Source organism: Polyodon spathula, chromosome 26 (genome assembly GCF_017654505.1).
Source record: "Polyodon spathula isolate WHYD16114869_AA chromosome 26, ASM1765450v1, whole genome shotgun sequence".
Taxonomy (NCBI): domain Eukaryota; kingdom Metazoa; phylum Chordata; class Actinopteri; order Acipenseriformes; family Polyodontidae; genus Polyodon; species Polyodon spathula.
In genome coordinates, this window is record NC_054559.1 from 19,663,917 (window position 1) to 19,679,536 (window position 15,620).

The 15,620-nt window shown below is 39.6% G+C and overlaps 1 protein-coding gene across 6 annotated transcripts in view; it reads right to left on the reverse strand.

The window, feature by feature from the left end:
- Positions 1 to 6,161: 6,161 nt before the first annotated feature.
- LOC121301086 (nuclear factor 1 C-type) overlaps positions 6,162 to 15,620 on the reverse strand; it is an 87,115-nt gene continuing 77,656 nt past the window's right edge. For 5 of the 6 annotated variants that reach the window (XM_041230204.1, XM_041230201.1, XM_041230205.1 and 2 more), the window contains one exon: positions 8,257 to 8,331. In XM_041230204.1, the coding sequence (XP_041086138.1) occupies positions 8,311 to 8,331 (21 nt within the window). In that variant the 3' untranslated portion in view covers positions 8,257 to 8,310. Of the gene's footprint in view, positions 8,332 to 15,620 lie in introns of all 6 variants that reach the window. The other variant, XM_041230202.1, reaches the window with a different exon arrangement.

The following is a 15,620-nucleotide window of genomic DNA, read 5'->3' on the forward strand; positions in this document are numbered from 1 at the left end:
GTATATCTAGTGCAATCTGCAAGTGTACATGGCCATGACATGCCTTGCATTGTAAAAAAAAAAAAAAAAAAAAAAATCACACAGCAGAAAAAGATAATGATAATGGAGAAATGGTGATGGGATTTGCATATTCCCTTCAGGCTAACTGTAGCAACTGACACAGCTTGGAATAGGGGTCTGTGGAATCCCGTGTTGATTTCTTGTTCTTAGTATGTCTCAAGTTGTGCAAATGACAATAAAACTTGCACTTCGAACTAATGAACTGTGTTGTCTTCACTAATGCTGTGGCGCTTGACGATGGCAAGCATCCCACTTCTCCACCAGGGGGCCGCCCCTGTGAGGCGTTATTGTTATCGAAGATGGAAGTGTGGAACAGTGCAAATTTTCACAGGGCTTGAGGTGGGGGACGAAGTTTGTGGGTGAGCGTGACAGGACCTGAAAGCCTTTCCACTTAAATCACAGAACCAGGAATTCTACCGTGCTTGATCCAGATTTAATGTAGTGTTTTCCTCAATGTTATCCTACATCCCATATAGTTTATTGACTGATTTATTTATTTATTACCTTTTTTAATATAAGACTGTCATATTGAGTTTTTTTTTTTTTCTTAGTGCATAAAGTCTTAAAACTATATAAAAAGATCTGGGGTCTTCTGAAGGCATTTATAACATATTAGATGGCTAATATTAATGTCTTGGTGGAATGGGAATTATATTTAGGTTCATGCTCATGGAAATGTCTTACGTTGCATGGCCTCAGGGACATCTGGATTAATGAGGCAGCCAACATCGCCACCTACAGGCGAGGAGGCCTTCTTGAGGGAATAATTTAACTGTGTAAACAATACAGCGGTGGAAACCAGTTCGATGTAATCTGCTGATGTGAAAGGCTACTAATCGCTGCCTGGTTTAAACCGTTCTTACTTGTCAGCGAGAACAAGAACAAAGTAAAACGGCTTAGTGGCCCGCCAGCAGACCCCTCCCTCACCTCACGCCCTGTATAACAATATCAAAGTTGCTTGCTGAGTACGGGCAGCATTTTCTCTTGTTTGATTGGCTGATGGGTTGTCAGGAACGCCTTCTTAAAAAGGCCGCCTGTCATGTCGAGAGGGGCGGCAGTGGAGCGTGGGAGCCGTCATCGGCAAGTCTTAAGACAGGCAAGTAAACAACATCTATAGAGCATCGCATTGTCAACTGCAGAAACAAGACTGTACATTGCATAATAACAGCTCACATGGCCTTTTCTCTCAGCCCTACAACAAAGTACGCAAAAAACACCCCCTTTCTCAAACTCTCGTCATGCTAAGCGCTTACAAATCAACTAGTTGCTAATTTTTTTTCTTGTGTTTTTTTTTAATTTTTTTTTTATTTATTTAAATTGCTTGTAGGTAAAACACTCATTAAAACACCTGTTCGTTTTTCTTATGAAGATAAATACAGCTTTTCTCCTGCATTTTGCTTTGTTCTCTGTGTACACTTGGCTCTTGCATTAATACCCTATACTGACTATGCAAAACCATAATTCCGTTTTTTTTTTTTGTAGTTTGGATTACATGTGGAAAGCTGGTGCGCTTTAAACTCCAGAACCCACTGATTTCACCAAGAAAGTCTAAAAATGGTACATAACCCTTAACAATCCTGTAAGCCAGTGTAATAGAACTTTTTTTTTTTGTATTTTTTTTCATCTTACAAACAGGGAAGATTAGGTAAATTGTATTTAACAAAACTATACATCTTACAAATAACATATCCTATCCCAATCCCTACACCCCTCCCTAGTTGGAGGGCCTTTCACACAACATAGAAAAGAGCTTGGAGTAATGTCACCCCCCCCCCACCCCCTCACTACTGCCCTCCCCAGGCACAAGAAGCATTCAGCCACGCTGCCTTGCCAAACCCCCTGAATCTATTGCTTTGTTAAACTCTCTAGTTGTTTTTTTTTTTTTTAATCCTCTATGTACAATCTGAAAAGAACTGTCAAAGAAAAAGCAGGAAAAAAAAACAAGCTTCTTTGATAAACAGCTCAAGCCAACAATAAAAACAAGCCTGCGAGTTGTGAAGCACTTCTGTCTGGTTGGTAATAGTGCAATTGGAACTGAAGAGGTTGCGTTCTTGGGAAAGAATTTGTCTCATGACCTGGATTTTCTACCACTCATAGTGCACAATAAAAGATCTGCATATCAAGTTAATCATAAACATTTTTTAAAAAAATTAAAAAAACAATACAAGGCCTGTGTCAGCGTTAGCTGGGGGATATGTGTTTTTAACTCTATCACAATCAAAAACAACGACGACAAGAAAAAAAAAAATAAAAAACTCAATCCCAACTAAAAATCTAAATTTGACCGTAAATCTATGTAAGAACGGGCCAAAAGACCCCACATTTTAGAAGCCCAGAAGCTGTTGCCAAAATGCTAAAGCCCCCAGATCAAATCCATGCAGATTTATTGACACATTTTTGCTCCTCATTCTTTCCTCTTTTGACATGGGTGAAGCTATTGAACCACAAACCCACAGGTCTGAAGGCGGAACTCAGTTTTTCTGTTTATTCAGTTCCTGAGTTGCAGGAGGCTCTTAAGACTACTTCCACTGTGCAGTGGAAGATTTCTACTCCCTCTAGTCGTTGGCGCTTCAAGCAAAGCTGGTCTCCAAAGTTGAATTTTCCTCAGCTCCAGCTGGTCGCGTCGCACAACGTCAAAAGCTGGAAGTACGAACCAGCCTTAGTAAGTGGGGCGCTATTACATACAACCCAGGAATGCTGACAGGAAACCGAGATCTAGCATTAGAACTCATTCACACCCAGCAAAGTCGTTTTTCTAAAACAAGGCTGACACAAGTGAAGGTATCAGTTCTCCTGAATGCAGCTTATGCTCACTGGTTTCCAGTAAATCCAGTATAACACGGGTTCAACTCTGAGAGGTGGTCATCGACAAAAACTTCCTTTCCAGAGCTCAAGAGCAGAGACACAATCAAAGTAACACATGAAGACGTGACCAAGCAAGGACGTCTTGTACTCCAGTTTGCTCTGCTGGTTATCTCTCTGTAGCATTTTTGCTATTGTTTGAAAGAAATAGAAAGGAACGACAATGTGTTTGGAAAATTAAAATTAAAAAAGGAGCTCTCAGTATTGATTGGACCAGCACAGTGCCTCACAGACTCTCCCTAGAAACGTCTACCCTTCCCACCCTCAATTATTAACCCTTGGCCTTTGAACTGTATCAAATTTGCCCTCTCACAATACAAAAAATAATAAAAATCAAACTTCTATCTTTTTTAGGGTAAGGACCTTTCTAACTGCATAGAGGGCCCAGTTTGGTCAATTCCAACTAAAAATAAAACATGCTTTTCTAGTTACTGTGTATTAGCTAAAAAAAACAAACAAACAAACAAAAAACAATTTACCATAGATAAATGCTTCTATGAGTATAGACAAAACTGGTATTGCATATTTTCATATATTATTACAATATATAAGCTGGAAGACACGTACGGGGAAATCAACTTAAAAATAACAATTGATTTCACAATGAAGTACTGATTCTATAGAATGGCAAAACAAATAGATTTAAAAAACAAAACAAAACAAAACCCTGTCCCAATACTGATATCGGTATGCCACTAAGATATCCTATGAAATTAACCCCCCCTTATTATTCTATATATATATATATTATAATATATATATATTATAATAAATATAATATATCGCCCCATGTCATATATATATATATATATATATATATATATATATATAAATGGAAATTTCTGTTAAATGACGTGCAATAACACATTTTTCCCATCTGTTTGTTCAGTGATCTCAATTTCAAGAAAGTTTTTTTTATTTCTGTTCAAAGGCAAGGCACGTAATGTGGTATAGAAAATCTCGTGCAAAACTGGGGAAAGTAAAACAACAGGAAACTAAAAAAAAACTAAAACCGGACTTTTGATAAGGAAGCCCGGTGTGCGGTAGTCGGCTGAAGGACAAATCTGCCATGCACACACACACACACACCGGCAAGTAACCAGATTTATCTGAATGACATGGTTTCTTGCTGAAAGCAACATGCATTATTATTTATTCTCGGCATCTTTGCAATGAGAATTTGTATTCTATTAATAAATACAAGTTTAGGGTGCAGTAGTCCTTGCTGATTAAAATCTGTAGTAGCAAAGCGGTAGGTTATCAAAAAATAACCTGCGTGGACTAAGGTACTTGTTTAAATGATATGTGTCAGTTTTATTATGTTAGCGCTAAAAGCACGAGTACAGGGCACAGTTTACTGCTTGTCGTGTTTTTGCAATTTTAAATGTCCGAGTGAGACTCCTGTTATAAAAAGGGTATAAAAGATTCAGCCTAACAGAGTGTGATTCGTGCGCTCCACACCTTTTCTCTTTTTCATCCCCCTTTCGTTGCTGTCAATGTTAACCCCATGTTTCCAAATGTTATTCACTGTTTTTTTTTTTTTTTTGTTTGTTTGTTTGTTTGTTTGTTTTTTAAGCAACAAAGGTGTCCACTTCTCCAGTCTAGTTGTGGAGGAGACCAATGTTTGACTGACTGCTCCATTAACCCGTTAAGTACCAAATGAGAACACAAGCTGTATTTCTGGCATTTGGTACTTTAGGGTTAGAATGAACACAGTCGGAGTAAGTTCTCATAACAGTATAGTTAAAGAGAAAAAATAAAACAACAGGTAGATTGTCAATTAAAAATCCTCCGAAAGATTACAAAGTAGCTTGCCCTCAAACGAGGACAATGGTGCTTAATGGGTTAATGTAGTATTTGTCAATATGGGGCTAATGAACTGCCAGCTTTAAAAAATAATGTCGCTGTTTCATAGGCACTTTTCCTGGCTAACGATTGGGTTGGGTATCTAGTCTTGAGTATGTACTACCACGGGCCCCAATGGCGCCCCCTACTGTCATTAACAACTTTTAAACACGCCAGCGCACAGAAAGAGGAATTCACCCTGTGTGTGAGATAGCGCATGCAGCCTTTATAAGCATCACTGCGTTATTTTGTTCTAGATAGTTAATATTGAATATTCTCGCTTTAAAAACAAAACAAAAATACACACACTGTACGGCAAAACAGGCTTAATCTAAACCAGAGCGACATTAATAACGAAGAACAATGTCGTTCTTAAGTAAGGCATCTGTGTTCTGTTCTTACACAAAGGAGAGGGGAGACACTTACTCTAAACGAAATAATCGCTTTGCGAAAAATCAAATACAAGTTAAAATACCCCTGCAATTACTGTCCTGGGGTTAGTGGACCTCCTATAAAATAGCCGATTCTTCCGATTGAACTTGGCTCATTGGCTTCCACAACTTTTGATACACATTGAACTGGAAAGTATATTACAAAAATAAAAATAAAAAACAACTCGACTAACCAAAGCGGCCGGCAATCCGCGGGGTCCTACACTTCCAAATCCGGTGCGGTTCTGTGTCCTGGAAACTAGCTTGTATGCATAGATATTTAATATCTAGATCTACTGCTCTGTATCTAAAACGTAAGGGCACGTGAAAAACATTTCCGACCTTGTATAGCTTAGGAAAATGAACATTATAATATCATAACATCCCCCACCCCCCACCCCCGTCAAAAGAAAAAAATAAAATCTAAAAAGTCTACTCTGATTATGTAGCTGCTAAAAGTAATGTAAATAGTAGTGCAATGATTTTCATTTTCAAAGAAATGTATACTACATTTAAAAAAAAAATGAAAAGAACATTCTTTTCTTTACCCCTAACACTGCAGCAACTCGCGATCTTGCACCATTATACACAGGTTTCACTATGAGCCGAGTAGCTACTGTCATGCAAAACCTGCTACACTTCTCGGGGGGGGGGGGGGGGGGGGGGGGGCTTTTAAAACCGGGATTTTTTTAAAAAAACAATATAAATAAGGATTCTTAAGGTTACAAGCTCACTGGTGAAATAAACCAGGAGGTGCTAATAGGGAATCAAGGTGTGTGAACTTAATACCTGCAAACACACCTTTTATTATCTGCTGGTGTGATTTATTGATCCTCCTATTAATACCACTGCAGTGCACAAAGCAAGTTTATGAGTTCTATGGAAACAGCCATTATAAAAGCCTGCTGTGTGCGTCATCTGTTTTTCAGTTTTGCTGCTTCGGGTCGCGTTCAGGTTTTACAGTCTGCATGTGTAAATGTTTGCATCTGATTTCATTCCACTGCAATGCTGCAGTTTTGTGTTTTTGCAGGGTCACTGGTGTGGTTCGTGATGGCTGGACAGCTCTGATATTTTGACAGAGCGTGGTGGGAGACTGCCTTGATAAAATTAGTCAGCTGTGTATGTCTTTATACTCTGCATCAACAACATAAATGTAACAGTATTCTAAGCAACAGAGGGATAAAACGACACCTCTCTTTGAAATGTACTGTAAAGAATAACCCCTGGCTAGTTCTTTTCTGCTTTATAACCCTTGGAAGGGGGTTGGTTATATGATGATTTAAAAGTAAAAACATCTGACTGAAATACTGGGCCCTGTTCCCAATAACACACAGGCTTTGTGAAGAGGACCCTAATATTATAACACTAGCCCTTATTAAACCATATCAATATTACTGCTCAATGGTATTGATATTGACTGCGTGAGGTTCTACCACCCCCAGCTGACTATAATCTGGTTACATGATGGCAGGGGACCAGATTGCAAGTTCCTATAGCAACAGTCAAACCTGCATGCAGCTGGGGCTAGTATAGCTGGCCCCCATATTGTTTTTTTCATGGCGGTTGTCTGCCAGAATTTGCGACATTCCCACATTAAAGAACAAAGAAGCACGTTTGCATATTGTTTCGTCCTAAACGTCCCTATATTTGCTCACTTCTTCCTAACTATTGCTGAAGCCCCTGAAACCCGGGGAGACTTACGAATCAGCTTGCTCGCAGGTGACATTTCTAAGCGATTTTCCCCACCGCGTGAGTGGCTGAAGATGCTTCAGTCCTACACAATTAAGCTTCTTTAGAAGCGGCCTGGGTGTTTTTTGGGTGCACCACGGGCTTTCAGGGATCCAGAACAACTGAAATGATCAGCCCCCTTGATTTAGAAATCTCTGATGCGCTTGGATTGCTCCTCTGCTCTACCAAGTGCCCTGACACATCAGAGACCGGGTTCAACGGCTCCAGCTAGAATCGCAGCAAAAAGGTCAAATGAAAGTCAAAGGAGTGCTTCTTTGTCCTTTAACGTGATACCTCACATGTCTTCACAGTAGTATAATAACCCCAGTTAATAGCTGCTACTGCATTATTGTAAATCTTCCAATACGGCAGACTGTGTCTACAATAGATGTAACCCCGACTGCAGCCGGAAACCTGTGAATAGTGTGCAACTCTAGATCTTTGTGTTGTTAGTCAAGGTTGCCAGGTTTTTAGCGGACCCCTTGACTCTAATGCGCAGCCCATCGTACGACAGATTCAAAACTGGCATGGATATCTCATCGCATCCACACACTGTGTGTTTTTAAAGAACATTAGATTGGACTATTTGATCTGCAATTACATGCATTTGGATATGTAAGTGCTTTCAGTGGAAATTTGAAGAACAGTACATTTACAAATGCACTTAGCAGCTTTTAAATGAACAGGTTATAAACATGATTTTTACGCAGGTAATTTTTTTTGCCACCAAGACAGCATTAGAAAGTTGGAACTCTGTTTGTGTTTGTACTGTACATACAGGCCACTGATGCATTTATCATGCACACGCACCAACTATCTATAAAGACCACAATTAGAAGTCGTTACACACAGGCATTATATTATCGAATATATTCAGTCAATATTCCTGTGCAAAACCCACAGCATTTCATTAATCAGCGAGTAAAATCAAGAAGTAATATTCTTGTGTGTTATATTTCTTAAAAAAAAAAATAAAAAAAAACATATTCATGATTGTCTGAGAAAACTAATGAAAAATAACTTTTTTTCTCTCTATTTGGGCTAGATCATATTTCATTTTTTATCCCCCCCCCCATTAAAAGTATCATATTGTTCCTATACCTTTACACTTCTTTGAAAACGATCATTAGTATTTTTCTACTTTAAGAAAATAAAGGATTATCATTTTGCATATATGACCAATGTGGCACCTTATACAAGCAGCCCAGGGAAGATTTGAGACTGAAGACTTGTTCTTCCTCTTCTTCGTCATTCCTCTTTTTCTTAAAGGCGAGTTGAAGTATCTTTAAATATATTCCCTCTTGCATCTTTCACAATTTATTTTTTTTTCCCCTCAAACAAAATCCCAAATCTGTGTCCGTTCTCTCAGGGTTATCCGTAGCATTCAGTTGCCCAGATACCAGGACTGAAAAAAAAAAAAAAGAAAAAATTGCATTAGTTTATTCATTTCAAATATGCAGGGCTGAACTTAGAAAGAGAGTGGCTATGTGGCCAGAAATATTGGCCTAATTCCAGGGAGAGAAACCGCCTGTTGACAAGCTGCTGAAAATGCCTTAAGTATTCAATTTAAATCTATCACTCCAGAATCAAGGTCAGGGTTTAAACAATGGGTAAGTGCCCTACAAAAACAACACTGAAATGTTGACTATGGAACTTGTTTCACATTTAATGGAGGTACGTAGAAATTAACTCATCTGTTGACACAATTCTTATTTTCATATGCATTTAATTATATATATATATATATAACATGCACAATATAAAATGCATATATGAGAGCTAATGTAAATCAAGGTTAGCACATTAGGTCTAGAAGCGAAAATGCTATCCCTCTTCCTTATTTAGAAAATCTGGTACATTTTGTTTTTGTTTACAAATCAACCCTTGGATGCAATAAACAGTAAAAGATGATAATGTTTCAAAATGCCGCTCACATTAAAAAATAAATCCAAATCAGGAAATAAATTCCTCAAAATGAGCACAACTGAGCAAGGAAATGATTTAACATTTCAAATATTTACAATTAAAAAGCAAGACCAAACCGATGCGCTCTTGTTCAGGACCTGACCAACTTGATATTTTTAACGTTGCCATCATCACTATAACACGACACTTCTTTGAAACGAAAGGCTCTGTAATTAAAAACTGAATCCATAGTTTGGGAATTCTGAATTAAGACATGTGAGTTAATCCTCCTCGAGGGCCATAAATCATTCAGCCCGCAGAGAGAGTGCCCAGAAAACGCTTGTGAATCAAACAGCTTTGGAATGCCCTTCGTTCTGCCCAGCCTGCTTGAGAGAAAGCCTGGGAGAGGTGGCTGCTCCTCCCTCCCAACCTGTGCTTCAGATGGGCACCTCATAAATCGAATAAACTGCGACATGCCACTCAGCAGATGGTCATGCCATCTGCTTGCCAACCCCACAGCATTGTTCCGCTGCTGCGTGCTGGCAGATGTGCCCTCAGCCATATGCCGGTTCCCAAGGATCTCCCCGCCTGTAAAAGCAGCACCAGCTTCCTGTAAAACTGGCACATCCGATGCCATCTGCACGGCAATTAGAAATAATGCACCGGGCTCTGCTTTTATATAAAAGACTCTGTCCCTGCCAGAAGGCTGCCCAATATCCATCTGGGCTTTTCTAAAGATGCCTGTTCCAAGGGCGGTATCGCCTCTTAACAGCTCTCAAACACTAAGGGCCAGGCTAAAAATAAATAAACCGCAGCTATTAAAAATAATATGGAGTAAAACTGCACTAAAATCAGAACGCAGTCCCAGCAGGATTCAGGGTAATATGCCTTTTTTAATTTTTTTACATATGCCCTAATAAGATTTTGGCTTTTGCTGCAGACCGCTAAAGTCTTAAAAATTTACAGAGTGGAAAAAAGTAGCCAATTATTATTATTTTAATTTAAAATTTTCCCCATCAAGTGTTTAGTCATGCAGTTCTGCAGTTCCCGTAGGTTTCTAGTTTTTATATCTAAATCTAAATCAGTAAAACATAAAACACTGCTGGAGATTCCTTTGCATGCTGCATTTTTAGTTTTTCTTGTTTGAGCTTCAGTTTTGCTTCTCTCCCCACTTGACTGCAGCGATTCCCCACAGCCGCTCAGGAGAACCGATGGTCAAGGGGCATACTCCGATCCCCCCACCAAGCCCAGGAGCATGGACAAAAACAAAAACACTTCTGATAACTTTGTGCTTGTTCCTCCGCTAGCCATCTCTACTGTTAATAAAGACTCTTGCCTCCCTGCTTATACAAAAGAAACTTCAAACATATCGATCAATCAAACAGCAGGCATTCCAGCAAGCACACACACACACACACACATCATATAGTGCTCCACCTTTCTTCTTCGGTTGAAGGTGCTAGCATTTCATACTTTGGAATTTGTATGTTAAAGTTGCTACTGCATCCTGGTACCAGCTCACTTCCTGTGCTGTGGCGCAGATTCGCTCAGTTTTCAGCTGCACCCAGGTCACGTGACCTGATGCACAGCAAACGATACCAGGAAGTAACAGTTAGATTTTTTTTTTTAAATGCATCAGCCAACCTACAACACAAGAAAATGGGGTGCTGGTAATGCTAAAAGGAGGTAATAGATTTGAAAAAAAAGTCTTAAGAAACGTGTTCAACTAGTGTGGGCCTCACTTTGCATTCACAAACACGCAAACTATATATATATACTGTATATACATACATACCTCGCCAAAAACATTGGCAGGTGGGTGGGCCCTGGTTAGCAGTGCTCTTTGAAATGCTGATTCCCTTCAGACCACAAAACCAAAAGGAGGCATGTCATTTCCAAGGCTGCTCTGCAATCAGTGGGATTTACATCCCTTTTTAACTAGCCCTGTACGCTTGCCAGTCATCCAGGGAAGCCCGGACGAATTCTTGAGGTTTCCTGTTTTTGTGCTCTGCAGTAGATGAGCTCTTTGGTTTGGATGACTGGCTGTTATCGTTTTCACTGAAACATTCCGACGTTAGCGTTTGGGAAGGGGTCGCCAGACTGTGTAGTTCGGGGTGATTAATAACATAAAAAGCATGTACTCAGTAAAGAAGGAGGCTTTTGAGATGGTTCCGTGCGGTTTGCACAGTCTTGCACATGGAAGCAACTAGCACTGTATCTGTCAAAGTCTGACGTTGTCCAGCCCATTGTGACTGAAACTGACTTGCAGCAGGGAGGTGCATCTTTTATATATTACAGCATGTCAGCAGAAATTAACTGGCCCTGTTTGAAACGTGTTTTTTTTAGGTTTGTAATTAAAGAGCTGTTTTAGGAGCACAGTTATAATTGCAAAGCCAACTCAGTTAGTTATATTATGCAAAGACTCCTGCTGTTCATTTAATCTCTGCCCACCATTAAACCAATTAGGCCAAGTGAACACAAAAACACAGAACAGCTGATCACTGAGCTCAAGAATCTCCACTGGGTTTAAAGCTGCACAGGCCTGTGTATGGGAGAAGGTCTGGTTCATTGAAACCAGCTGTCAACACTTGAATACAGAACTTCATGTCTGTTTCCAACATGGGGTGCATTGATTAACCCACGGACCACTACGAACATGGGAAAAATATATACATATTCATTTTTATCAAGTACATAGATAATGGTTTTTAATATACTATATCCCCGTCGGTCACAAAGTTTTAATTACATTTAAAGAATGTACATTTGTGCAAACTCTATGGAGTTCGAGAAGTTGCCCTGCCATAACTAAAAACATCTATGCATTATAAAATAGATACAGATAGGAAAGTTAACGTGGTACAATAGTGCACGCAGTGACTGAAGAAGGGGATGTAATATATAATAAAAGCACAGTAAAGAGTGATAAAGCACAGTGAAAGCATGGGTAAGCACAGTAAACAGCAGCGATGCACGATAAAGCACATTAATAAACAGGGGAAACTACACAGTTTAACCATGGCGAAAAAAAAGCACGGGAAAACTGCAAAAATACCACGCAAAAACACAGTGGTTAACTTTTCTACAGGTACAGTTCTTATTCCATCAGCCAGTGAAATCCTACCCAGCCTTCTGTTGCAAATGTCATGCAGTCATCAGGGTTGCCCACAGAGCCACCGGTCTGCGATTTCCCTTTTCATTGAGATTACTTGTTAGTGCCGCTGCTTTTGTGACAGAGCCTGGTTGATGAGGTGTTAGGCGCTGTGTATATATGTATGCATTTAAGGTTTCAAACCAACAGCTGTTTCCTTTCAGACTCAGTGTTGCAGCGAGTCAGAATTAAGATTTATACAGTACATAACTAGCACGCATCTTTAAAGGGGGCGTGCACACAACAGTGTTTTGAAGCACAATGAAATACAAACTAATTGCAATTTTACACACCCCCCCGGATAAGTTAAAACACCCCTTATAAAAGTTTCCACTACTACAAGCATACCAAAGTGTGAACGAAATCCAAAACGAAATGTGTTTATGTCTAGATGCTGAGATCGTTTATCTCTGCGTAATGTTTTGAAATGTCAAGATCCTGAGATAATTAAACAGCCAAAACAGTAAACTGCCATGGTAACATCAATAACAACTGCACATATTCAAGTCTACCTCTTCAACTTTTTTCGTATAGTCCAGTACACAAACTCACTCGTTTATTTTGTGCATCCCCCCCTCCCCCCCACCTCTTGAGTCTTTTCAGTAGCTGTAAGAGGGCATGCTGCTGCTGCTCTCTTAACGTTGAACCATTCGAAACCCTATGAAAGCATGATAAAGAACAGTAAAGATATAGACAGTGGGTGATACCAAGCGCATATTCCCAACTTTGAAAGAAATCTGTGTGCGCAGTACCAACTGCACCCTCAAGGGGGCAGCGTTTACCATTGTCACTCCCAAACACACAGCTTCCACTTTCAAAATTATAATCCACTAATTGTTCTGCATTTGCTCGTTATTACAACCCCCCAGGAAATTACTGCCACTTCCAGTTGATTAATAGTAAGAGGATCTATTGGGACTGCATCTGTGGAAGGCAATGGAAAGCAGTGGTGCATGATTGCACTTTAATAACATTTCTTATCAGTGTTCTTAATTCTAATCAAATCCATTTAAAAGCCATTAGGACAGACTCCCGTCTGCTATGGTGACCTGGCTGAGCAGACTTGCAAGAGAAAAGAACTGAGCATATAACCGGTATTATGCTGGAGTCTCAAGGACTTAATGCATAGTGGTAGAAGAATACAAATTAGATTACCAATCAGCTGCTGTAGAGACTAAGTGCTTTGTATATATTTTTTGACTGCCCTGGGTTTTTCCATGAAGAACATAGCTGTCAAAGAATGCCTCAGCAGTACAAGAACTGTTTTTTTTTTTCAAAACCTATTTCTTAATAATAATAATAATAATAATAATAATAATAATAATAAAAATAATAATAATAAATGCTAGTATTAAGCCATGTAGTCTGGGAGACAGGAAACATTTCTAAACAAACAAACAAAAACAGCTTATCCAATTCGGGGTCCATATTTTAACAGCCTGTTAAATCTTTTATGAATCAGCAACATTTGATCCAGTTTTTGCATTCTGAAAGACGCACAGGAGTGAAATATAAAGCCTGTAGCTTTCTCTGTTGATGTAACTCTAAAGTAACAACATTTTTTAAAAAATACACTTTGGGGGAAATCTAAATCATTCCATTAAACACACAAGGCCTTTAGTTCAGAACTACTGCCTCACATTTGCCTTTTCTGTCTTAATAATTCCTGTTTATTTCCTCGCTAGAAAGCTTCTCCGTGCTGACTCCTTAAAATATAGTTATGGACCTCATGACTGCAGTTAAATACAGGAAGCATGAGCAGCAAATCCCTGCACAGGATGAACAAAAAAAAAAAAATCGGAATGCTTCCATGAGGGCTGTTGCTAGGGCCAGAGCTCTGAAGTGTAAACAGCAGAACGAATCGACTTCATCTACAATCTACTGCTTTAAAAAGAAGGGCCCTTTCCTAGCCTGCAGTCCTACTGTACTATTTACACACACACCCTTGCTAACAACGCTGGGCTACGTTTCAATCAGCCTGTAAAAGTCAATAACAGCAGCTGTGTAACGTAACTACCCCTCAGGTCCATGCAGCAGACCCTGTAAAAAACAAAGCACAGAAGGCATCGATTGCTTTGGTCTATTGTTCCCTTTCCCAGTCCCTGAAGTTCAAGTTCACCCTGCAATTACATCATGTCTGGTTTCCTGTGGCAACCAGACAGCCCTAGACGTGGCCACCCCACTGCTAGAGCACAACGGCTTTCCTTATGCGGTGCAGAGAGAGGCTTGCACAGACCGGGGCTCCGAAAACTCTGCTGGCGTGCACAGGTTCCAGCACATTCACAGGCATGTGTAGTGCGCTCACTTTGAACACTGCACAGGAAAGGACTAAGCTCTGCAAGACAGGAATTCTCTTCTACAAGCGACAGCCTAAAATGGAATATTTACAGCTCTGATCTTTAACGGAACTGCTGCAGGGTGCATTTGCAGAGCTTATATGAAGACATTCCTATTTCTTCTAGGCTGTATCAAATTCTATGCTGGCCCACTTGTCATTTTTTGCATTTTTTGCATTTTTTTATTTAATGTGAGCTCAATATTTAAACACCGCAGGTCTGATATGCTGGCTGGATATGGGTGATCCTATTTCCATCAGATTTTTTAGTGTACTTCATATCTGCTCTTATCTCTAATATGTTGTGATGTTTTATAATGTGATATTTTGTAATGTGATACTTTGTACTGTGGTATTTTGTAATGACTGTAAGTCGCCCAGGATAAGGGTGTCTGCTAAGAAATAAATAACAATAATATTCCTTTCCAAGTGCCCTGTCTAAATGCAGGGAGTGCTTCTTACAGCATGCAACCTGCCTTAGACACAGGTAACCTAGGCTAGATCAGCCAGAGGCAGCATCACCTAGTGGTCTGTTTCCTTTTGTTTTGCTGGCAATACACTAGCTGTGCACTAGATGGCGCTGCTGCACACTAATATTAAGACTTTGGCTGATCTAGCCTACATTACACATGTCTATGGCAGGCAAATAGAACTGAAGAGGAGCTCCTAAACGCCTAAAAAAAATGCAGTAAATGCAATAAGAATCTTTGCAATCATAAAAAGGTAAATCTTTAAATGCACTTTTCACCAGTAAGCCAGCAGCCCTTACTTTACCCTTTTAAAAGTTCATGAATACATCCATCCGGTCTCACTAACAAACAGGTGTACACACATTACTACACTTTCAATTGAACAGAGGGGCATCCTATTAGAAAATCACTTCTTCTTCTTCTTCTTCTTCTTCTTCTTCTTCTTCTTCTTCTTCTTCTTCTTCTTCTTCTTCTTCTTCTTCTTCTTCTGCATGTGAAGGCAATTCTGCTTAGTGGGTAGTTTGTGAGGCGGGCGCTGCGTATTCCTCCCAGCGATGTGATCCTGGGGCGACTCATTAATATTGATCTGCTTGTGTGGACTGCTTAGCACTTACACATTGAGACAAAGCAATCTGCTTTGGTTATATAGGTTTTATACTGCAGTTATATTTCTTGGTCAACGCTGTGTTGCCATGGCCTTTCTACCTAACATGCATACTTGTTCTGCACTCCCTTCATTCGCTTGTGTGGGTCTCGAATGTGCAGTTTTGAAAGACACACATGTAAACGTGTTGGACTTTTTCCACTTGACTTAAACATTTAAAGTGTTGTTT